Source organism: Brassica napus, chromosome A7 (genome assembly GCF_020379485.1).
Source record: "Brassica napus cultivar Da-Ae chromosome A7, Da-Ae, whole genome shotgun sequence".
Classification (NCBI taxonomy): Eukaryota; Viridiplantae; Streptophyta; class Magnoliopsida; order Brassicales; family Brassicaceae; genus Brassica; species Brassica napus.
Genome location: NC_063440.1, coordinates 18,093,654 through 18,116,850, shown reverse-complemented (window position 1 = coordinate 18,116,850; position 23,197 = coordinate 18,093,654). Strand labels below are relative to the sequence as shown.

Here is a 23,197-nt window from a genome sequence, read left to right as displayed (position 1 = left end):
CTGGAGGTTTATACAGTTTGGATCAGTTTAGTAAAGGGTAATAGTGTATATTGACTGATTTAATATTTTAGAAAGACAAGAATGTGGAAAACATTATTGTCAAGTTCTTAAAGTAGTCCAAAAACAACAACTGAATAAAATATCAAAATGTGAATCAGTTTTTCTTTGGTTTGGTAAAGGGGAAAATGTTGAAGATGTTAATTTAACCTTTTAGTTAAAATATACTAATATATTACATAAATCAAATGTTCTACATTCATCTTTAAAAAAAATTACATTTAAAGCTATGATTGTCTCTCTAACTACCAACAATTGTTAACATCTTCAATGGAAAAGAAATGTTGTGGGCCAAGTGGTATCACTATTTTCTCATTGCTTTTAGTTGATGTGGAGAGGATTTTTCTCGGTGAGTCTTCTTGTTGACACACTCTTCTTCTTGTTGACAATGTAATGAGATTTTGGAGTTTAGAAATGTAAATACTTGCATGACATTCTTGTTGCTGCTGTGGTCAAAGTAATATGTTGTTCTTTCGGGTTACTAAAACAAAAACTTTACCTTCATGTCCAATGGCGGAGGTAGTTCTTTACCCATGTGGTTTTCTACAAAAAACAAATTGTTTGGATATTGAAGAAAAAGAACTGAAAAAATATCACCAACTTAACTCCTTCACCCATGTAATATAAGCTTATAGGGAATTGACCCCTCTAATAAATGATTTGGAGGGCTCTGCCACTTTTCATGTTCTATATTGAGATTTTAAACTACTTCCATTTGCTTTTACGGTGGTGAAAGTGAATTAGTACACACTTACCAGTCCTTAGGAAGTTTTGATGAAAACATTCGATTTGGCTACTAAATTTTAAATAGTTATAATCCATCTTGTTAATTATTTTTTGATGTTTTCATATATATTTAAAACCATATTAAATATTTATTATAAATACATCAATTTTTACAGTTGTAAATTTTTTAACTAATAGTAATTTAACAAACACCGTTATTTTTTTGTAAAGTTTTAGTATTAGTTAATAAAAAGTTCATATAAAATTTGAAAGATCTAGTTTAACATAATGTGGAATGGAGTATTATTCGTAGTAGACCCGTCTCACTGTTTTGATGGACCCTGTGCATATTTTATCTGAATAACAAAAAAATTGTCTGAAAAATGGTCTTAGATTATTTTAAAAAGGCTCTAAATTACACCTAAAATTGTCTAAATTTGTTTTGGGTCCTGTGCAAAAACTCCTTCTGCACACCCATAGAGACGGCTGATTCATAGATCACTTGATCCTCAAATAATCACAATTTTATTAAGATTAATTTTAAAATATTATGATATTCTAAATTTCAAATAAGAACAGATCTCTTATTCCATCACAAGCTTCATGAACCAAAACAGTTGAAAGCTAAAACAACATAAGGAAAAAACTATAGTACTTTCGCAAAAAAAAAAAACTATAATATTTATCTCATGCAATAAAAGTTGCCGATAAGAAAGTCAAAATAAAATCATCCTAGGATATTTTTAATAGTAGTCCATGATGACATAATACATATATGAGATATGAAGTTTCATATCATTAGTTCCTTTTGTCACAACGTGATTTTGATTAATTTATGTAGAGTATTACTATATATATCAACTATCTGAATTCAATATCATTAAACTAGTAGCCAATGATTCTTGTAGAATAGAAAAGGACTTGCCTCCAGTCTCCTCTCTGGATCTGATCCACTGTATTGTCTTTGTATTTTACATTCACCATAGCTTTCAATTTTTTGGCTTCACTGGATTGTTTGAAGGAAGGAAACAAAAACAGTAATGGTGTTTTTCAGCTTTAATGAGATCAAGAAGAAGAAGGAGACTCTCATAGGACTTGTCTTGGGACAGATCCTCTCCCTTCTCTCTACTTCAATTGGCTTTACAACCTCTGAGCTCGTCAGAAAAGGTTTCACCTATTATTTTCAATCCATTACTTTAATAACACATATTAATGGCTTACAAATTACGAAATCTTCTAGGTATCAATGCTCCAACATCACAGTCGTTCCTAGGTTATGTGTTACTGGCAATTGTATATGGAAGTATAATGCTATATCGAAGATCTGTAATTAAGGTTAGTGTTACTTACTAATTTTTGATCATGGGAGTACAAATAAATATGTATTAAAAGTTGCAATATGGACTAGCAAGTCTTTCCAAACACATTCAATGCAAAACTGTTGTAGGCCAAATGGTATTACTATTTCCTGCTTGCTCTAGTTGATGTCGAAGGCAACTTTCTTGGTGAGTGTTTTAACTGACACTCTTCTTTAGTCTCAATAATTCTTAGTATGTGTGTTTACTCGAGCTTGAGAGTTGATGCTGCTATAGTGAAAGTAATCAGTTATTTTTTTCTGTCTTGTGGTAAGTATTATGAGATTTTGCTTTTACAGTGGTAAAGGCATTTCAGAACACATCAATGACAAGTGTCATGTTACTGGACTGCTGGGCGATCCCGTGCGTTTTGGTGTTGACTTGGGTTTTTCTAAAGACAAGATACAGTTTGATGAAGATCAGTGGTGTGGTTGTATGTATTCTTGGTGTTGTCATGGTCGTTTTCTCAGACGTCCATGCAGGGGATCGATCTGGTAATGATGCAAACTGATTCATTACTTCTCTTGTGTCTGTTTTCATTCTTCATAGTTAATAACACTCACATATTATGGTGGCATTTTTCAGGAGGAAAAAATCCTGTAAAAGGGGATTTTCTTGTGATAGCTGCAGCAACCTTGTATTCTTTCAGTAATACCAGTGAGGTAAGCAAGTCTTTGATAGCATTTAAGTTCAAGTGTGGTTGTGTAACTCTAGTCTCCATGTTGTTATAGGAGTTCTTTGTGAAGAATGCAGACAGAGTTGAACTCATGTCCTTTGTGGGCCTTTTCGGTGCAATCATTGGTGCAATTCAGATGTATCCTTCAAATGAAAAAGGCTAAGACATTTTTTCTTTAAATTTATGTTCTATCAAAGAGGTTGTTCCTTGACTTGATCCATAGAAGCATATTTGAACGTGATGAGCTCAATGCTATTCACTGGTCAACTGAGGCAGTAAGTTTTCTGCTTTAAATTTATGTTATTCAGAGACTTTCTCTTTTAGGGGAACAAACTTAAAGGTTCTAAAAAAAAAAAAACTTAAAGGTTCTACGCTTTTGTGGTTTCAGGTGTTGCCTTATATTGGAATTGCAATCGGTGTGTTTCTTTTCTACACCATACTCACAGTTTTACTCAAGGTATGATACAAAACTAAAACCATACAATGAACCTCCTTCACTCTATGTCTTCATGTTGATATGTCCGTTGACTTTCATGCTTCTGAAAATATGGTCTTCTTAGACCAATGGTACAGCAATGTTCACTCTCTCACTACTCACATCAGACATGTGGGCGGTTCTGATCCGCATTTTCGCTTACCATGAGAAGGTTAGCTCACTTTGTATTTTAAACATCAGGAAACACTTACATTTCTGTCAGTTGAAACAAATGTGTGTGATCATGTGGCTTCTACTATACATGTTAGGTTGATTGGCTCTATTATTTGGCATTTGCTACTACAGCTATTGGACTGATCATATACTCAATGTACAGTCTTTTCTCCATCTTTCTTCAACTCCATTATATATACTTCACTTCAGAGATCAGTATTCTTAACCCCTTGTGTTCCCTATACTTGATATTCTCATTCTCAGGAAAGAGAATGATCAGGAGAAGCAAAGTGGGGGAGAACAACAGATAAAGCTGTTGGATGAGGAAGATGGTGATTCACTTCGAGCCAGGCTTACAGGTGCTTCCACCTGAACACAAAGCCTGAGGTTTCATGTTGTCTATGTGAGAAATTAGATTATTGCTTCTAGCAAGAAGAAATGGACTTTTGTGCGAAGAGAAGTTTGTAAATCTATAACACAATTCGTAACTATAAAGAGTGGAAAAAGGTTTTTATAGAAGTTACTTCAAATGTATCAACTTCTGTTTATTCTTATATTTTTATTTAACTTACTACTACAAGTATAAGAAGCTGCATCTCCACACAGCTCTAGTACAGTCACTTGAAACCTCATCTCTATGTACACAAACGTCAGAGCAAAGAACTCGTGTAAGCACCAGACAGATCCAGTGGCAAAATAGCTCCTTCTCTGTTTCTTGGTTTGGTGGTTTTGATAATGTGTTTTTAACGGTATGCGTCCTTCAAACTCTTGTCGTTAGACTTCAGTTTCCTTCTCCGTGAAGGAGGGAACAGTAGCTGGTGGATCTTCTTCTCTGCTGCCATCTCTGTTGTAGCCTGTCACAAGAAAATGTTAGAGAGAAGAATAAGCATATGAATGTCCTCTATAATCAAAATGTTGTATCTCTTGTTCAACGTTTTGGTCTGAAAAATTCTCTCACCCTGGTTTTGAAAGGGAAACGGTGAGTTTGGACTTGTGCACCAGCAAAAACTCTCACATCCATACCAAGGCTATCTACACTGATCAGGTTAGCTTCCTGCACATAAGAAACCGGAATGTTAACAGAGTGATTAGTGGTTAGGCGTATTCTAAACTATATACATACAAAGAAACTTGGATACAATACCTCTGCATGAAGACCTTTCTTTTTGCAGAGAGCTTTAAGGGCAATCCCTGAACTAATCCCTCTGTTGTTGAAACGCTCTATGATTGCAGAAGTAGAGTGCACTAGGACGTCTGGTTCAGCATCTTGAAAATCTTGCAAACTTATAGAAGACTGAAAACGTCAAAGAATCTAGACATCAACGCACGGTGACACCGTGGGAGAAAATATAAATGAAACACTGAGTTTGTAAGTAGGAACATACCTCTGTTCCATAGAGGGAGAGAAGCTCTATTCCCACAATCTCTAATCTATATACACTTGAAGTCATATCGTCCTCATCTCGTCTGGAACTAGTGCTTGTATTATCATCACCTGAAAACACAACAGAAAAATTTACAATGTAGATTTCAGCACATCTGATTCTGAGGCCAAGAGAATATGAAAGGACCTTGAACCTCCCAGCTATAGTCATCTCTATCTTCCGAGAGAAACAATCTTCTTATATAGGATTCCTCGTCGAGGAAAGCGGGTCTAAGGCATCCGAGGATGGATACACCATTAGATGGACAGTCCATTTTCTTCTCATAGTCCATGCTGATGGCCTGCATGATTGCAAAGACAATGTTCCAAGTTTTTATACAAAGCATGACAGATTGATTATGGTTTTTAATCATCATTCTATTGTGAATTGCAAGGACCTTGGACATGTGTTTAGCAAAGTAAATAGGATGAACCCCGTTGGAAGTGTCAGGCATTCCCCAATCTACTGGAACATCTCTAGCTTCAGAATCCATTATCTGCTCAGGTTTCCAAAGTAAATAAGCAAAGAGTGTTAACAAGACAATATAGACTTGGCATGAGAGTACAATAGATTCAACCTACCTCGAAATAATGCTCATCAAAAATGATTTGGTCAAGATTACCCATTTCAGATATGTTATATTCCTCATGGAGCCATGCGTTTTCGTATCGTGGGACATCCATTCCAATAAAGGCTTTCTAGAAAATATGTGATGAATACTCAGAGAAGCATGTGCTAGACGTTGTGTGTTACTTATGAGTTATGTACAGATAAATTACATTCAAATTTGAACAATGACACACTTACCACTGGATTACTAGCTCCAGGATCTTCTAAGATGTTTCCATCATAAGGAATCTCGAAAAAGATATCTAGAGTAGATAGAAACACACGAATAAAAACCGAACTGATGAGAAAGGACGTGACTGATACATATATATATTGAGCAATGAATAAAAGACTGACCTCCATAATCATCAATGACATACTTAAACTCGGACCATGAGTTCTGACCGTGTGGTTCACAGTGAATTGCTCCAGGAAACACCAACACAGCACTGGTGTAAGCCTACGAAGGAAACCATGTTCAACATATGAAACTCAACAGTGGTGGTCTTAACTTGTTTTTTAAGCTACAAACCTCGACGGTAGTCCTAGCTACTTCAGCAGGAGAGAGTTTTGTCTGCCGCACTCTTTTGCAGGGCTTCAGTTCTTCCAGAGGATGATAGCCGTAGAGAGATGAATCAGGAACCGAATCAGAATAATCAGCAGCAACGGAAACCTTAGTGAGGCCAAGGTCATGTCCACCGGTTGATACATGAAATGCTGATCCAAATAAAGGAACCTTGCATCTGGAACTGAGTAGTAATGGACAAGGCCCAAAAGTTCACTCCAGAAGCAAAACAATGGACTAACGTTTGTCATTACATAGGTTACATTGTTGATTATAATACCTTAAAACAGAGAGATTAGCAGAGGCACATGGATCAAAGACACGGTTTCTTGCGCTGCGGTGTCTTTTGTAAGGCAAGGAGGAAGTGAAGTCATCCGTGTAAGAGTGATGGCAATGAGATGGACCTAATAAAGATTGAGACTTTATTAACTGATTCACAGATCTCTAACAAACGACATTAACACATAACACATAACTTCCTCAACAACATTAAATTCATTCAGACAGAAAAACAAAACTTGTGTCGGGAAGTAATCTCCTAAGCAGAAAAAGATGGAAACTTTAATCAACCAACGAGTAAAGATTGAACAAACTGAAGCTAGAGAAACAAAATGATGAAGAGAGAGAGAGATTCTGAGAGTTGGTGAGAGGTACCAAGGGAAAAAGAAGAAGCAGCCGCAGCGATCACCATGATTAGATAAACACAGAGAGAGAGAAGCTGAAATCTCAGCCGCCGTGAAATGTCAAAGTAGCTGATCGTTGGGACTAGTCTTGGCCTCCGCCGTCGTGGCTGATCACGTCTCTGTCTCGTTGTTTGTGTGTTACTGTCGCATCTATTTATTTTATTACTACTTTTGTTGTTGGCTTCATGACAATATTGATATTTTATTTTTGTTTATCTATTTGGGTCAGGAAAGTTGTTGTGGTTGGTCTAGAATTTCGTTTTCTTTGTTTTTTTTTCTCTCTAAAACAAAATCCGTAGAAAATGAATAAAATGATGAATGAATATTCCTTTGATTCGTTATTTTTTTTCTTCATCTGAAAGTTTCATTGATATAACAGAGTACAAGTAAGGATACACATTGAAACTCCTACTAAAATCCTAAATATCAGAGAGAGAGCATACATCCTTTCTTTCTTTCTTTTTTTTTTTTTTTTTTTTTTTTTGGACAAAGAGAGCATACATCCTTTGATTCGTTATTTAATAAAAGAAAAACAGAAAAAGTCTAAAGTAGACTCGCAGACGACTAATCCGAGTTTGTAAAAATTTGGTATGGTTTATTTTATCTCTCTATTTTTTTCTTTAAAATAAATTAAATTTTAGTTACTCTATTTTAGGTTAAAATAGTGTGATTAACAAAAATAGATGAGCTATTCTACTTTATAGATTAAGCCAATTTTACATTATATAGAAAAAATAGTTAGAACATTTTTATTTCAAGTTTTATTTTAGAATTAAAATAGAATGAAGTTAGAAATGTTCTATTATTAAACCTAACAGAATGATTCGACTAGATTTTCTAAACATGACATCGATAACATGCAAGTCTCTTTACTTTTCTTTTCTGTTTATTTTTTGCTTATTCAAGGGTCAGAAAATAGTAAAAGTATCGTATAACATTATAAAGGTGATGATTGGTTCGACTGTGGCTTAAAAAAATTAACTGTAGATGTTTAGCTGTAGATAAATTGGTTGTAGCTGTAAAGTTGTTACTGTAGACTTTTTCTGCAGAGACTTTTACTGTAGTTAAATTTGTTGTAGCTGTAAGTTATAGGCTGTAGATATTTTAAAATAAAATATATGAAATATGTGTTGTATATATATATAATTATTATTTTATATGAATTAAAATAATTTATATTAATATTTTTGTTTATAAATTATCAAAATTTGTTGTAATTTTAAAAGTGATATGTAAATAATATTTATATTATTTAAATATCTTAATAATTAAAAAAACACTCAAATTCAAAATTAAAATATTTATAAAAGTTTTTATTATGATTATATAATTTATTTGATATTATAGATATCTTTTTTTACATTTTACAGATTCTACAGCTTATAAAAATATGATGTAGCATTTTTGCCTAAAATACATAATAAAAAGTTTTGCTTTATTTTTTTTGCTGTAGCTTTAAAAATAAAGCTAAAGCATGATTGGTAAAATTAAATAAAAACTTGATGTAGACATTAATTTTTAAAAGTAAAGCTAAAGCATGATTGGTAAAATTTAGTGATTTCAAAATAAATAAAGCTAAAGTATGGAGATAAAACCCAACCAATCACCCCCAAAGTCTTAGGAACGATCGGTAAATGGCGTAACTTTAAGTTTTTGCTGTAGAATTAAAGCAATAAACTTTTTGCTATAATTATAGATTTTATTGCTGCAGAATTTTAGTTCTAAAATTTAAGCTGTAGGTTTTATTTATAAAGAATGATTGGTATAAATTAGTTATAAAATATTATATACATATATTAAACGGTATATTAAACTTTAAACATTTTTTAATTTTTCTGAATAAATAAAATAATTATTATAAAATTTCATAAAATAGATTAAACATTTTTAATAAAACATATTTTGTATAATAAAATTGATAAAATATTTAATTAATCGCATGTATTCTATCAATTCATTAAAATATTATCTTGCAATCCTTTTTATAATTAATATTGATGATTTTTCATTAGAATCATATACAATAGTATAATAAAATAGTGCACCAATATATTGTTGACAAATGAATTAATTAATGAATATCAATTTAAAGACTAGTTCATGAAATATGTTCATACTAAAACTAATACAAGAAACTATATATATAAAATCAGTTTATACTCAACTTAGTATGAAAAAATAGTTCATACTCAAATTAATAGGATTTTAATAGTACGACAAACAATATAATATACAACGTGAACTAATTCATATTCAAATTAATGACATGAAATTGGTTCATCAATCAAACTATAAATTAAATAAATAAAATAAAATAAGAATAGATGAGTACAATACATTTTCATTTCAGTCTCACTACTACGTATATATATTTACAGTTAGAGTTTTTTTTATTTATATTATTTTAAAAATAAAAGTTAAGTGAAATATTACATTTTGTTTTGAAAAGCTCAAAAATCTGAGCTGTGAATATTTAGCTGTGTAAACTGTAAAGCACTTATCTCCACGTTAATTTACTAAATTGCTGTGAACAGATTTTTTTAAAATAAAATCTAATTGCTTTGTAATTTATGCTGTAGATTTAAATAGTGTTGTGTACAGCACCCGCATCAACAACCAATCATCCTCTTATATTGATATGTTTGTTAGCAAAATTGTTTTTTCTATGAAAACTAGGAGTGGAAACTCCACGAAATCTATATTAACAAAGCAATTTTAATATTTTAAAATACATATATATATATATCATTTAATATTTTAAAATATTTCTATAATTAATATAGTTTAAAATGAAAATACAATTTTTAAATAGTTTAAATTATTAAAAATTAGTTATAAATAAAAACATTTTTTGTCAAAAAATAAAAGATATAATTTATGATAAAAAGATGCAATCTCTTAAATATATTTTGGTTTAATATTATCAATAGAGTATGAAGATATATATAGCAAAAGGCAAGTTTTGAGAAATTGATATAACTCTTGCAAATATTTTCTTGTAATGTTGAATTGTTGAAAACAGTATAATAAGAAAATGATTTAAAAGATTATATTATAAATATACATTTTAATATTATTAAAACTATTTTCTAATTAAGTATGGGAGATACTTAAACACCAAAAGAATACAGAGTGAAAAAATATCTAATAACAGTTGTGTGGTTTTATTTTCTTTTATATTTTCAGCTTTGATAATTCATATGCAGTTGATAATGTTTGATTTCTGTAATTAAAATAATAAATTATGTATCTATTTTTTAAGAGATTATAGTTAAATTAAACAACTTTAACAAAGAAAATTTCACTAATATTTAAAATAAAATTAGTAAATTAAAAAAAAGTTGAAGAATTATTTATCATTAAGTAAGACAAAGTAGGTTATTTGATACGATGTTTGAAAATGAACCACTTTATAAATTTGCTCACCGAAATTTTTAACAAAAACTTATTTTGGTGGAACTCCATGTCATTATGGTTTAGAATTTAGGAGTTGGAGTAGTGTTTAGTATTTACAGATTGCGGGTGTGCTTTAAGTCCTATATTACTTATGCGATATGTAATATTTTTGGGTAACTTTTATCCATACTAGAGATTTTACCGCGCTACGCGCGGTTTGTTTGTCTATAAACATTAAATCTCATATTTAAAAACGAAAATTAAGTTATTTTTTTTAATATTATATCATTTATTTGTTTCAAAATATTTATTTGTTTGAAATGTCATTAATTTATGTTAACATATTAAATGTCTCTATTAATCTTTTCGTAACCATGTTTAAATATTTTTTAAAATTTAAAATACTCTACATTTAATAAATAAATAAAATTCTATCATCTTATGTATATTATATATTTTCTTATATATCGTCTAATTGATTTTGAATTTTTTTTTTGAACTATAGGTAAATAACCTTTATTTCATATAAATATATAATTTTATAAATGTGTAATAATTTTGAATACTTAAATCTGTAAATTTTGATAACCAATAAAATGATTCAGCAATTCTTTAAGTTTTGAATCCATCATTTATTTTCAATATTAAACTTTCTGGTATTCATTATTTTGTAAATAATTATTTGTTATAAAAATGTGAAATATGTAGCAGATTTCAATATGAACAATTATGTATTTAGTTACTACACAAAAGGATATTGAGAACCATTAATATATTCAGAGATGGTTACTTATTTAACTAATCTTAAAAATTATCTCTTAACGTCAAAAATTCTTAAGTTGAGTTTCAGGATAGAATCTTGTTAACATATTCTCTCTCTGTTAGAAAAAAATCAGAGACGTGTAAGAAATCGGAAGCATAATATTGAAATATGGACACATGCCTCTCCATCAATCATCAGCATCTCAAGGCCGAAAAGAATGCCTCCTTTGGAATTATTGCGAGCTTTCCAAAAAATAGATTAGCTTAAAAAGCAATTGGGAATCTCCAGGTCTTGATGAAACCTTACTGAAGAAAAATGGAGAATGAACTTGGGTGGTGGTGAATGCCGTTTGATTTTAAATAAAGCTACGAATGGATTTAAGGATATGAGCAATAGATTTTTGGCTTGAGGAAACATTGTTATGATTGAGTAAGAGGAGGGATGTGGAAAGTTAGATGCCGATTTATCTGAAGGAGTAATTAAGTAGCTTTAATTCGTCATTATAGCCGTCACAGTCGTTATACGGAGGAGATAGGAAGACAATTAGTTCTGGAAGGTCTTTTGTAGACGTTGTAACAAAATTAGGTTGGAGTAAGAAGATGTCAAAACAAAGGTCATTAAAGCTAAGTGGCCTATTACGCAGCACAGATTCGTGGCCCAACAACTTAACATCCATGATAACATGAACAAATGATTGGTTGCGATTTTTTTCGCTGACATGGACAATTAAAGAGGGTTTCATATTCTCCTTTTAATAGTGTAAGATTTCTCAATTATTTTATGAAAGCGTAACTGTTTTAATTTGTTTTAAATATTTAATCTACTTTAACTTTATAATAGTATAAATTTTATTAAAACAAATTTGGTCGACTGAGTTTAATACAAAACAACTGATTATTTTTATTTTTTATTTGTTTAGTTTTAAATTCATTGTTCTCTTTATATATTCTCTTAGAATTCTTGTTTTAGACGATTAAAAAAGGAATAGTAACTTTATTATAACAAAAATTACTTTAAGTTAGGTAGGTAGCATGAAAACCTAATATCAATCGTCACTATTTAGAAATGCAGATATTTATTGGTATTTTATATATGTTATTATATATATATATATATATTTTTTTTATATATGTTATATGTTATTATATTTGGATATCAAGTAAACTATATTATCTGAATAATATGAGTTTACATTGACTTTATTATATAAGTTATTTCGTATAGTAATTTACTATATTTTATTATTGATTTTTAAAAGTTATATTTTAAATTTGTTACAATTTTAGTTTGTTTGTTTATTTAAAAGTTTTTTTTTTATTTTTAAAATGTATTTATCTATATGGGGTTCCTCCTACTCCGCTTTCTTTAGTATGTTTTATGAGAGGATAGGAGAGCCATGACTCCTAAGACATAGACATATAGAGTGAATAGTTAGTGTAGAATCAGGTTTTGACTTTTTATATATAAAGTTCCAGGGTAATTAGCAGAAAACAGCAGCTCAGTTAGTGTAGACATAGACGTATAGAGTGAATAGTTAGTGTGGAATCAGGTTTTGACTTTTTATATATAACTTTTTATATATAAAGTTCTGGGGCAATTAGCAGAAAACCGCAGCTCAGTTTCTGCAAAAATAAGGTTATGTATATATAAAGTTCATTCATGGTCATTAAAAGAGAATTCATGAAACATACAGAGCCAGCGTGTCAAATTCAGGTCATTTTGTAGCTAGAGCTAAGAAAGTTAAGTTGCAGCTCTATACACATGCTTGAGTACCGGAATGTCTACATCAAACAGTTCTAAATGATGATGAAAAATTGTAGAATCTCAATCTTTCACAAAGTTTTTGGCAAAGATCTCATATATTAACACAGTCCAAATACATGGTTCCTTTAACGCTGAATGTATTCTGCATTCAAGACAACCTATTTGCATTTCCTGATCCCAACTGGACCATCTTTAAATCCGTAAAATGTACTTTCTTTATCACGCTCCTGCAAGTGATCCGAAACCGAAAAAAAAATTACAAATCAATAGTAGACCAAATAAGATACAACAATACATAAAGCATCATTTTGAGACATACAAAAATGTCTTTTAAACACTTACCAAATGGTCCATATATGACAGTGTGCCCACCAGGTGCTTGACCTCCAGAGAGAATAATACTGATCTTCAGTTTCTGTGATTTCGAAGCTGCCCATAGTGGCTTGTTCCCGTACCATGTTGAATTGTAAGACTTATGAGCTTCCAGTACAATGTACGTGTCTGCAAAATTGAACAGCTGCTTTGCATATTTTTGAAGCCATGGCTGCAGCAATCTCCACAGCAACCTCAGTCCCTGGAGTGTCTGCACAATTTTAATGGGTCTCTTTTCTTTCATGGTCTCTGGTCTCTCCCAGCAAGGATGATTTACATTTGAATCCCTTGCCTGAGTGCACTTGCTTACCTAAGAATCTATCGATAAGGAAAGAGTTGCAACGTTTGTAAATATCAACTTCTCTCTAAAAGGTATTGCAAATACCTTTCTGTTTCAAATATTTCTGGACTGACAGTATCATGTCGAACCTGTCAAAGAAAACAGTGTAAAGAGTACATAAACAACAGAGAATATTGCCAAAATAAGAGCTAACTTTAATTTGTAGCAGCTATAGGGACTCCATGGCTGCCACCCAAGGTTCAGAACATAAGATAATGTTGATTTCACATATTAACTCAACTAAATCCCTAAATACCCGACAAAAGCAATTTTACAAACATAATGAGAAAGATGAGAGATTCGTTGCTCAAACTTCAGAGCTATATATTGAGGAAAATGAAGCTGTGAAACAATGGTAACAGAATCATGCTAATAATATAATCTTAACCTTATACAACGGTGATCCAACAAACACTTGTCCAAGACCACCTTCCCCCCGATTTCTCTTTACCTTATACAACGGTGATCCTCCAACTTGGACCTGATAAGAGACATATCATTAATCATCACCTTAATAAGCATAAACCAAAAATATTAAACCAAAAATATGCGTAAATGATCATCTTTCAAATTTCTCGCCGCTAATCTCGTCCTTGGTCTCCACTCCGCCTCTCCACGGCTGCTTCTGTTACTCCGCCAGAACCCCTGTTGCTGTTACTCTTCCTCTGTTTCTTTTTTTTAGGCCGATTCAGAGCTACAACGTAAGTTACACAGCCACGGCAACGCTCCAGCATATCTAAAACTCTATGCAATCGATGGTCCGATTCGGATTTGGACAGAGCGGTAGAAGCGTTTGGTTTCATCACAATGGCGGAGGAAGCGGTGGACTTCCCGTTTGGTCTCGCAGTCTCGGAGGAGGCGACTGTCTTCTCGTTGGTCTTGCGGTCGCTGGAGATTGAAGAGTTTCCTTTAGGTTGGGATGATTGTCTGAGAGAAGCTTTTCAATTTTAATCCACACATAAGTCAAGAGAATGAGATTTGTAAATAGACAAATATAGAGGAAGATGAAAAGAATCCATTGAATGAGATCATGCAAGGTTTGATTAGAGCAGTTAGTGGTGAAAATATGCGTTAAAATGGATTTGAAGAGAAGAGCAAGGGAAGGTACGGAAGTCGAAAGGTAAGAGAAGAAAGGCATGATCATCCAAAATAGAAGATAGAATCAGTCGACAAAGGCAAGAGAAGAAGCCCTAAACAAAATAAAGAACGGTAAAATAAAAAGTCCAAAATCAAATACGAAGCCCAAATCAATATCATAAACAGATGACATGTCCCATTGCTCCAACCTCATTGGTTGATTTTCTGATCTGATGTGGCATAGCTAAAAAGCCTCCCTCAAGCCCTTTTAATATAGTATAGATGTTCTGTCATCTACGTCATCAACTATATCACATGTTCACCAGGTAATTAAATTGAAAGGGAATAAACGGATAAAATGTGTCCTAATGCTAGTTTCTTTATTATGTCAAAATAACTGCTATTTTATTAACTTCTATTGTCAATTTGGTTTCTCAGAAAATAAGTTCAAGGTTTTATTTAATGCAAAATAGAAAAGAAAAAATTGTACAATAAGACTTGAACTCATACATTAAAACTGGTTATTTACCAACTGAGGTAGAACAGTTTAATCAGTGTTATATATTAAAGAGAAAAAACAACAAATATTGAAGGAACACTTATTCAATTTTTTAGAGAGAGTGAGGATGGTGAGAAAGAAATGACCATGACTTTTTGGAAAAAGGATGACTGTGTAAAATGTATATAAGAATGTGTTCTTTTATTGAATAAAACCACCAGAAGTAAAGATTAAAAATACTTATATCTTTGAAAACAAAATATAGCATAATTTGGAAATATAATAAAGAAAACACTGTAAATCTAGAAAAACACTTAGCATATAGCTTCGACAGCGAGCCTTCTAACAGATCCAGTGCAATCTGGTGCTCCAAACTTTTCCGTAGATACATCAATGGAACACTTCTCTTTTCCAACACATTCTTGTGTGAGAATATCAATCGTGTTGTTACTTGATTCACAAGTTCCTTTTTCGAAAGATCCACAGTTGCCATATGGGTTACCAAATGAGGCAAATTTGATGGCAGAAATGGGTTTTCTATCGCAAGAAAGCTCAATAGAATTTTTCTCATAGACATTAGCACATACACTTCCCACTCTAGTAGTTTGGAAACTGACAAGCGATGGGTTTCCTCCCATCTCCTCAAACAAAACTAGTGTGTTATCTCCTTCTGCATTCAAGAAAGAACGAGGAACATGATACCTGTTTAAAAAAAGAACAAAGAAAAAAAATCTCAGTAAAAATTTCTTAGGTTTAACATTAAAATATTTGATTATATAACTTAATAAGATGTGGAAAACGTACCATCTTTGTGTGGGTTCTCCGCAATTGGTTAAACACTTTTCAGCATGATAAGGCCCTCTATAATTACATTTTGCAGCACAACCATTTTCACTTGAAATGAATGCTGGCCAATAACGTCCAATGTTGTTTCCATTGACCCAAGCTGTACCTTTTCCAAGTCCCAGAAGATCGACAACAACTGGATCATTTCCTAAGGGAGCCTTGAACGTAGCCTGAAAGACAAAATGGAATAATATGATTTGATATTAAAATCAACAAGTGTTTGATTAGTTATCTTATAGATAATAACATCTCTTTACCTTATACCAAGTCATGGTTCGGTTAAAAGGTACACTTTCAACTGACCATTTAGACACTGATTCTGTTCTAAAGAGTTGGTTCTCAAACCCATTTAAACCGGTCTTATAGCTCCATTTATGAGCAGACAAGTCCTTAACTATAGTTTCATCAACATTTCTTCCCGTAATAGAAATGGGTCCAGTGATTCCAGCTGGCTTACTTTCAAAGAAAGCACCATAGTTCTATAAAAAGAAAAACAATTTTTATTTTTCAGTTAATTTTTTTTTTTAAAAAGGAGTTTTTACTTTTAAAAACTACAAGATAAAATAATATTAAAAAACTTACAGCAAGTCCCACAGTTATGCTAAGAAGAGCAATGACATTACGACCAGACTTAAACTTCACATCTTTCTCAAATACATAGTTAAATTTTCCATTCTCAACGTGTTGATTACCTAAAAATATAATAAATGACTTTTTTGGTAAGTTAGTGTTATTGAGATTTGTAAAACATATATAGGAGTTACTTACCAATATGTTTTCCATTGACAAAAGCGTGAAGGACATGAGCAGTACTGTTGACGCGAAGAGACATGTTTTTACCCAAAAATGGATCTCGTTTTTTAAACTTAACGGTAGTCATGTACCATAGATAATCACTTTGGTCATTGGTTACTACTTTCTGATCAAATAGTTGTGTCTGTGTCGATTCTCCTTTTCCTTTCAGAAGGAAGTTGTCCATGTTCTCTGGCCTCCATGACCATTTCAGAGTTGAAGGAGTATCCTCAGCTTCATTTGGTTTCTTAACCATCATTGAAGTCTGAGTGGTAATCTGAAAATTTAAAACCAACATAAAATGAATTTTGGTTACAACATTTAAGGAATAATAATTGTTAGTATGAAAATTTAAAATCCACAAAATAAAATGTAAAATAAAAAACCTTGGCAGTGTTATAAGCCTCATTTTTGCAATCCGGTAAAATGGTAACAGACCAAGCCGGGACAACATAAGATTCTCCTTGGAAACTAATTGTTGCATCTGAATTTTCATTTCCATTTCCAAAAAAGCAGCTTGATCCTTCTTTGGTTCTATAAATTGTTGCCTATATAATATTTTCATGATGAGTAATTAGTTCAATAATAACATGAACAATACTTATAGAAAATAACAAGAATATTACCGATGCAGAGTTTCCAAAGTCAATGGTGGAGATGTTTCCGTATGTGAGAATTTTTTCCATAGAATGAAGAACATCATGAAGTTGCTTCAAATGCCCGTATTTTGGTTGATTCAAATTACCTAATAGATTTTACCATGTTAATAAAAATTGAAAACCAAAATATTTTTTTAATATAAATATACTTTAAATTTACCATATTCGTCAAGTGGAGCATCATAATCATATGAAGTTGTGATGTATGGACCGCCAGCAGTTCTATCAAAGTTGGTGCCTCCATGGTACTACAATAATAAAAACATTTCAATTACTCTTTTTAGTTAATGTCGATTTTCTGTGAGCTTATTTGAATAAATAAGTTTAATTTTAATTATTATATTTTACCATATAATAATTATTAAAAGTTCCTCCTCTTTGGAAGAACCTTGCAACAGAAAATGCAACATCTTCGGTTGTTCTATGAGAATTTTTACCACCCCATTGCTTAAACCTGAAAAAATAGAAGACAAAAAAAATTATGATAAAATACTTACAAAATAAGAAAAAATAATCATTCGGAAAATAAAACTAACCATCCGGTCCAATTCTCAGTCCACATCTTAGGAGTATTGGGATTGTTTGGTACAAAATCGTCACAATAAAAGCCATTACATGTATTCAACTATAAAAACAAAACAATTTAAAATAGTTAACCATTGAATATATTAAATAAACATTCATTATTACTAGACTGATCTAATTACCATAGGCTGAGGAGCATCATTTTGTTGGCACATTATCCATGGAACACCAACATTAAGAGATTGAGCCATGTTTGCACACCACTTAATGTATGATTTACCCGATTCTCCGTAGGGTCCCATTACATTTCCATACTCATTTTCTATCTGCAAGATTAATAAACAAAAAATAAATATTGCTAAAATTTGTCTATAACATTATGAAACTCATAAAGTATTTAAAAGGTTAAATCGATTACCTGAGCAAGAATAATTGGGCCACCCTGTGATGCAAATAAATTTTCTTTCTTGACCATGTCTACTATCATAGTTGTGAAGTTTTGCATCTCATCCTATACATAAATCATTCATATAAAATTATTAAAAAATAACATTATGTATATGTTAAAAATAATAATGATCATCATGTAAGATTACCATGAATGCTTTATTTGTAGTTCTGAACACCATTCCAGGCATGTTGTGCAGCCAGACAGGAAATCCTCTGTTTAAAATGATTAAAAATTTTGCTGGTCAAATTTATTACATGAGAAAATGTACTATCATCATTTTGTTTTGGTAAAATAATGTACTATCATCATACAAAATGCTAACTTATTATGATAATTTATTAAAAATATATATTACAATTAAAAAGATTAGTATTGAAATTTACGGTACATAAGTTTTAGTATACTGATTACTAAAATCAATGACCATTTATGGACCAAACATTATATGGAAAACCATACCATTACCATAAAAGATGCTAAATTATTATGAAGATGTATTTAACTGATATATATATATATATATATATATTGCACTTAAAGAGGCTAAATAAATCTATTTTAGTATATTACCCGTAATTCCACTCAGCACATGCATATGGTCCTATACGAAGAACACCATACAATCCTTCATCTTGAATGGTTTTCAGGAAGCGAATAAGATCTAATTTTCCAGAAAAATCATATTGACGGCGAGTAGGCTCATGCGCATTCCAGAAGACATAAGTTTCAATCGCATCAAGACCTCCTTCTTTACCTTTTTTGATAAGGTCCGGCCACATCTTAACATATTAACAAAAACAATTATAATTAGTAGCAAATATAATAGAATAAGACCATACATACCATTTGATGTAAGGTAGATTAAATACCTCAGGAGTGCTTCTAGGATAATGGATCGAACCAGAGAGGAGAACTCGGCGGTGACCATCAATGGTAATGGCTCGGCCATCATGAGAAACAATTGTGGCATAGACACTACTTACGAAAAGAAAACATAAAAGAAATCTTAGAGAAACCATATTTATTTAGAAGAATGGTTTTTGTATGAAGAAATAAGAAAGGAAACAAAGCTTTTTATAGGGTATAAAATCGTTATTTAAAGATAATACGGATAATTATAGATATTCTGAAAAAAAACAAAATGTTAACTGTCATTTTATTTAAGTATAAATTTTGTTTATCGTTTAACTAATTTTCGTAAATTTTGCGACTAATAAAAAATCATTTATCCAGATGTATAATTTAAATTTGATTTGGATAATAACAGATTTATTCCAAAAATCTAAATCGATGTAGCTTGGTTGTTGAAATTTGTTTTCAATTCATTATATCTTTAAAAATGACTGAATATGAAAAAATAATTGTTTTCTAAATAATGTAAATCTTAAAAGCATCATACTTATTTACATATTTTCATCTAAACTCTTAACCAATTTAATTCTGAATAATGTTCTTACAACTTTCAAGTTTTCACAAAGGAGATAAAAACAATTGTATTAACAATCTCTGTTTTTTACATAATAAATATCTTGTTTCTGTTGATCAAATTTGTGTAGGAGCGTTGAATAAATGTTGTAATAACACTGATAACTACTTTGACAAACATATCATTAGTCAACTGCTAAATTTTGATGAGTTATCTTTTACATATATAAATATTCGCTTTCCCTTATTATTTAGTTAGTCGCACAAACTCAGTTAGTAAATATCTAACTTTACTATGCTATCGTACAAGATTTTGAATACTTAGTGTGACATTTTCCATTTTTTTTTATTTTTGCATTAACTTTTCTTTGAACCATTATCAATCAAATCCTTATTTTCAAAACTCTTAAACAACGAAGGCTAATTTTATCGTATCAAGTTTCTTAACTGGTTTCTCTAATCAAAACACACTTTTTATTTGGTTTCATTGTCTTCGTTGAGTTTCTCTCCTCTGGAATCACTTTCGTCGGAGAAACTTGCCAATAAGAAAACATCTTCGATTGTATATCATCCTCCATACCTAGAATCTGTAATGTTATAATCGATATTTTCTACCAAAAGTTAGCAATTTTTCTATTGAAATCTATAGGAGTATGGATCATCTTATGAAGAATAACCATTGGACATGTCATAGCTTTTAATTGCTCGTTTATAAAGAGCAACAACATGATGGAAATGGAATTCAAAGTAAACTAACATAAACCATATTGGTTCAAATTTGTTTGACCACCTCGATCGAGGTCCTTGAAACCCCTTTACAAATCTAAACCAAACCAAACTTACGTTATCCTCGATGTGTATGGCTCTATCGTCTCACTGTCAGTAACAATTAATCCTCCAAAGCACAAGAAGGTTCAATTTAATCTCCTCCACCATAGTTAGAATCAGAAAACAAAGGACTGAAAATAAAGTGCTTCAGTCTCTTCCAAGGCTCATTGTCTCGCCGGAATCAATTTCGTCAAGAAAATCGCCGAGGGCGGCGACAAGCTCCGATTTGTGATTGTCAAAGATAATGGGAAGAACAGTTACATATTTTAGGGAAATTGCATCGTATATCGCAAAAAATTATAATTGACTTTCTATCTAAATAATCTAAATTGATAGTATATACCGTGTATTTTATGTAATGATCTCATAATACCCTTGTATAAAACCGGGGCAACCTGCAAAGAAAAAAATATTAGTTAAGAATTAGTATATGGAAAAGATAAAATGTGGTCCTTAATTATTCACACAATTCTCACAAAGTAAGTTGATGTAAAATATCTAACATTTCTATGTTTCTTGTTTGTAGCCAAAACAGAGAGGGAGACAGACAAACAATGAGATTGTTTTGAGTTTTTTTTTTCCTCATCTGAATAAGGCTTGAAGTTCTTCATGCGGTTTCTATTGGTCTCATAAACTCACAGAGTCACAAACACCACCATGAAAGCACAAACCCCCTCTCCCCTCACGTTTTTCCTCTATTCTTATTCACATTCCAAGACTCACTTCTCCCACATCCTATGTATTCGACATGGATAGATGCCTTCGCTGCTGTCACATAAACGCCACCGTTAGTTAGTAAAAAATGATTGGAAAAAATGAACATTTTTTATGTTATATGATACTGTATATATATAATAGAAATGAAATGCAATATATATTATGTTTCCTATTATTCAATCTGTAAAATCAGCACCGCGACTACCATCATCACCAGTTGTTTCATCATTGCCACCGTCTTCTCTCCACTGCCGTCTCCACCCACATGAGATACCACGCCAATCAATACGTAAAAAAAAGATTGTTAAATTTTTTTCTAAAGTATATTAAAAACTATGAGTTTGTTGTATATTTTCTTACTGTAATAAAATTCCAAAATTTTAAGAGATTTATAACTTGACAGCAAACTAATAACATCACAAATAAATAACACAACTTACACAACAACTGTTCTTGTGTAGTCCAACGTGATGCTTCTTTTTTTTTTTTTTTAAACACTGAATTTTATATATGAATGGGAACAGAGGAAACCAAACAAGGATTTGTTACAATCACCTAGTACAACAGGGGATATCATTGACTTAACAAAAAAGATAATGAAGCCACTGAGGAAAACCCCTAGCAATATAGGATTGAAATAAATCCTTGGTGATTACACTTTTTGCGTGATGCTTCATAACATTCTTTATCTTCTTCCAATAAGCTATTTTCTATGCATGCATCTTTTAAACGAAGAATAAACTTTATCGTCAACGTAAGAATATCTTCATACAACTTGGAAACTTGTAAAAATTACCCATATATTAGCTTCTTTGAATCTACTGCGGCCGTAAATAATGATAATTTACCAAAGAAAATTCTGATTCTCACACAGAATCAATCGACAGTAACAACTATGCACACGAATAGCGGAAAAATGTAGCCATTAAAGGAAATCTTATCCTTCTCTTTTGGCCAGAATGTTTTTTGGTGGTATATCTTGTTGAGGGACATTATTACGAAGATTATATGTGTATTGTAATGCAATAATTTGTAACATTAAAAATATTAAATGCTCATCGCAACTTGCTGTTCGGTCGCCTCTCTAATATTTGTTCAAGATCTGTCGGGTGTTAGGCTTGTTTCAAGGTCAGGGGTTCCGGATTTGATAGATCAATGGTGTGGTGGTGTGTCTCCTAAGCTGCATGCTCCTTCTCTTCTGTGTTGGTATCTTTGGCTTCGCTCCGTCTCAATTCGTAATCCCTCTTGTCTTCAAGACTGATTTTGGACGGTGTGTTGAGATTTGCTCACTGTCTTTTCTCTAGAGGTATGATTGTGTCCTCGCCTTTCACCTGCTTCTCTTGGCGTTTCATGGTCGTCAATCGTTTTGACTTCGCCTTCTCCAAAAGATGAGTTGAAAACACTGTTCGCTTTGGAAACTCTTGTTCGTTACGGAGATTTGAAGCAAAAGTTTTATGCTTTATCTGCTATGCTTATTCACTATGAGAGGTGTCTTGTTGGTTCTCTTTTAACAAAGATTTGCATGGAGTTTGGTGTTTTGGTGCTTGGAGCATTCTTCTACTCTACGCTTTTGTTGTGACCTTTTAATCTTGTTCTGGTTTTAATCTCTAAATCGTCATGTTTTATGTTCAAGTGTATAACAAAAATGTTTCACTGTGTTAGTGCCTTGTATCCGTAGAATCTATTTCTGTCGGCTCTGTCTCCGGGTTGCTTCCGGCTTTGGTTTATGGTCTATGTTTATCTTATTTTGTAAATCTCATGTTTAATATAATCATCCTTTAGTGTTAGAAAAAAAAAGTTAAAAAGACATAAGTGGAAAAAAATACAAGTTTTCAAGTCAAAAGTGGTAATAAAAATATATAAAATATGGTTATGAAAAACATTAAACAAAATAAATAGAAATGGAAAAAATAAATTAAAAAGAAAATGCAATTTGAAAAAATGAAAACAACTATAAATGAAAACAGCAATTCAGAAAGATCAATGTTTTTGAAAAAAA

The 23,197-nt window shown here is 31.6% G+C and overlaps 3 protein-coding genes and 1 long non-coding RNA gene across 5 annotated transcripts; 1 reads left to right on the top strand and 3 right to left on the bottom strand.

Moving 5' to 3' along the window:
• The first annotated feature begins 1,027 nt into the window (after positions 1-1,027).
• LOC106356811 (solute carrier family 35 member F1-like) lies at positions 1,028-3,853 on the top strand. Its single transcript, XM_013796539.3, has 11 exons — positions 1,028-1,950; positions 2,024-2,118; positions 2,231-2,288; positions 2,438-2,632; positions 2,724-2,800; positions 2,870-2,952; positions 3,038-3,089; positions 3,203-3,271; positions 3,375-3,461; positions 3,559-3,620; positions 3,728-3,853. Exons 1-11 carry the CDS (start codon positions 1,824-1,826, stop codon positions 3,834-3,836), a joined length of 1,014 nt encoding a protein of 337 aa, XP_013651993.1. The 5' UTR covers positions 1,028-1,823; the 3' UTR covers positions 3,837-3,853.
• A 101-nt stretch (positions 3,854-3,954) lies between these two features.
• Positions 3,955-6,953, bottom strand: LOC106353156 (uncharacterized protein At3g49140). Of its 2 annotated transcripts, none has more exons than XM_022716346.2 (12): positions 6,716-6,953; positions 6,342-6,465; positions 6,029-6,245; positions 5,854-5,956; positions 5,695-5,759; positions 5,469-5,585; positions 5,285-5,383; positions 5,035-5,188; positions 4,849-4,958; positions 4,608-4,757; positions 4,422-4,517; positions 3,955-4,317 (listed from the first exon to the last, which is right to left on the bottom strand). In XM_022716346.2, the coding sequence occupies exons 1-12, from the start codon at positions 6,750-6,752 to the stop codon at positions 4,207-4,209; spliced, it is 1,383 nt and encodes a 460-aa protein (XP_022572067.1). In that variant the 5' UTR covers positions 6,753-6,953; the 3' UTR covers positions 3,955-4,206. The 2 variants fall into 2 exon arrangements, with proteins under 2 accessions (XP_022572067.1, XP_048591601.1); XM_048735644.1 differs by having other exon boundaries at positions 6,029-6,239.
• A 5,682-nt stretch (positions 6,954-12,635) lies between these two features.
• On the bottom strand, positions 12,636-14,704 carry LOC125576215. Its single transcript, XR_007314604.1, has 4 exons — positions 13,768-14,704; positions 13,425-13,468; positions 13,010-13,349; positions 12,636-12,894 (listed from the first exon to the last, which is right to left on the bottom strand). It is a non-coding gene; the product is annotated as an uncharacterized LOC125576215 (long non-coding RNA).
• A 196-nt stretch (positions 14,705-14,900) lies between these two features.
• LOC106356812 (beta-galactosidase 15-like) lies at positions 14,901-22,550 on the bottom strand. Its single transcript, XM_048735564.1, has 15 exons — positions 22,489-22,550; positions 19,098-19,203; positions 18,799-19,007; positions 18,374-18,440; positions 18,196-18,288; positions 17,960-18,103; positions 17,789-17,877; positions 17,601-17,706; positions 17,413-17,500; positions 17,220-17,338; positions 16,980-17,141; positions 16,570-16,870; positions 16,384-16,493; positions 16,059-16,280; positions 14,901-15,971 (listed from the first exon to the last, which is right to left on the bottom strand). The coding sequence occupies exons 1-15, from the start codon at positions 22,548-22,550 to the stop codon at positions 15,270-15,272; spliced, it is 2,580 nt and encodes an 859-aa protein (XP_048591521.1). The 3' UTR covers positions 14,901-15,269.
• Positions 22,551-23,197: the final 647 nt, after the last annotated feature.

What these genes read in the sequence shown, in the direction of transcription:
- LOC106356811 (XM_013796539.3), top strand. Translation starts at nt 1,824, where the DNA reads ATGGTGTTTTTCAGCTTTAATGAGATCAAGAAGAAGAAGGAGACTCTC. An exon ending in ATCATTGGTGCAATTCAGAT is followed by an intron (nt 2,953 to 3,037) that starts GTATCCTTCAAA and finishes CTTGATCCATAG; the next exon opens with AAGCATATTTGAACGTGATG. An exon ending in TTCACTGGTCAACTGAGGCA is followed by an intron (nt 3,090 to 3,202) that starts GTAAGTTTTCTG and finishes TTGTGGTTTCAG; the next exon opens with GTGTTGCCTTATATTGGAAT.
- LOC106353156 (XM_022716346.2), bottom strand. Translation starts at nt 6,752, where the DNA reads ATGGTGATCGCTGCGGCTGCTTCTTCTTTTTCCCTTG. An exon ending in CTGGAGCTAGTAATCCAGTG is followed by an intron (nt 5,586 to 5,694) that starts GTAAGTGTGTCA and finishes CATATTTTCTAG; the next exon opens with AAAGCCTTTATTGGAATGGA. An exon ending in CTATAGCTGGGAGGTTCAAG is followed by an intron (nt 4,959 to 5,034) that starts GTCCTTTCATAT and finishes TTGTGTTTTCAG; the next exon opens with GTGATGATAATACAAGCACT.
- LOC106356812 (XM_048735564.1), bottom strand. Translation starts at nt 22,550, where the DNA reads ATGAAACGCCAAGAGAAGCAGGTGAAAGGCGAGGACACAATCATACCT. An exon ending in ACTTTGGAAACTCTGCATCG is followed by an intron (nt 17,142 to 17,219) that starts GTAATATTCTTG and finishes AATATTATATAG; the next exon opens with GCAACAATTTATAGAACCAA. An exon ending in GCATAACTGTGGGACTTGCT is followed by an intron (nt 16,281 to 16,383) that starts GTAAGTTTTTTA and finishes TTCTTTTTATAG; the next exon opens with AACTATGGTGCTTTCTTTGA.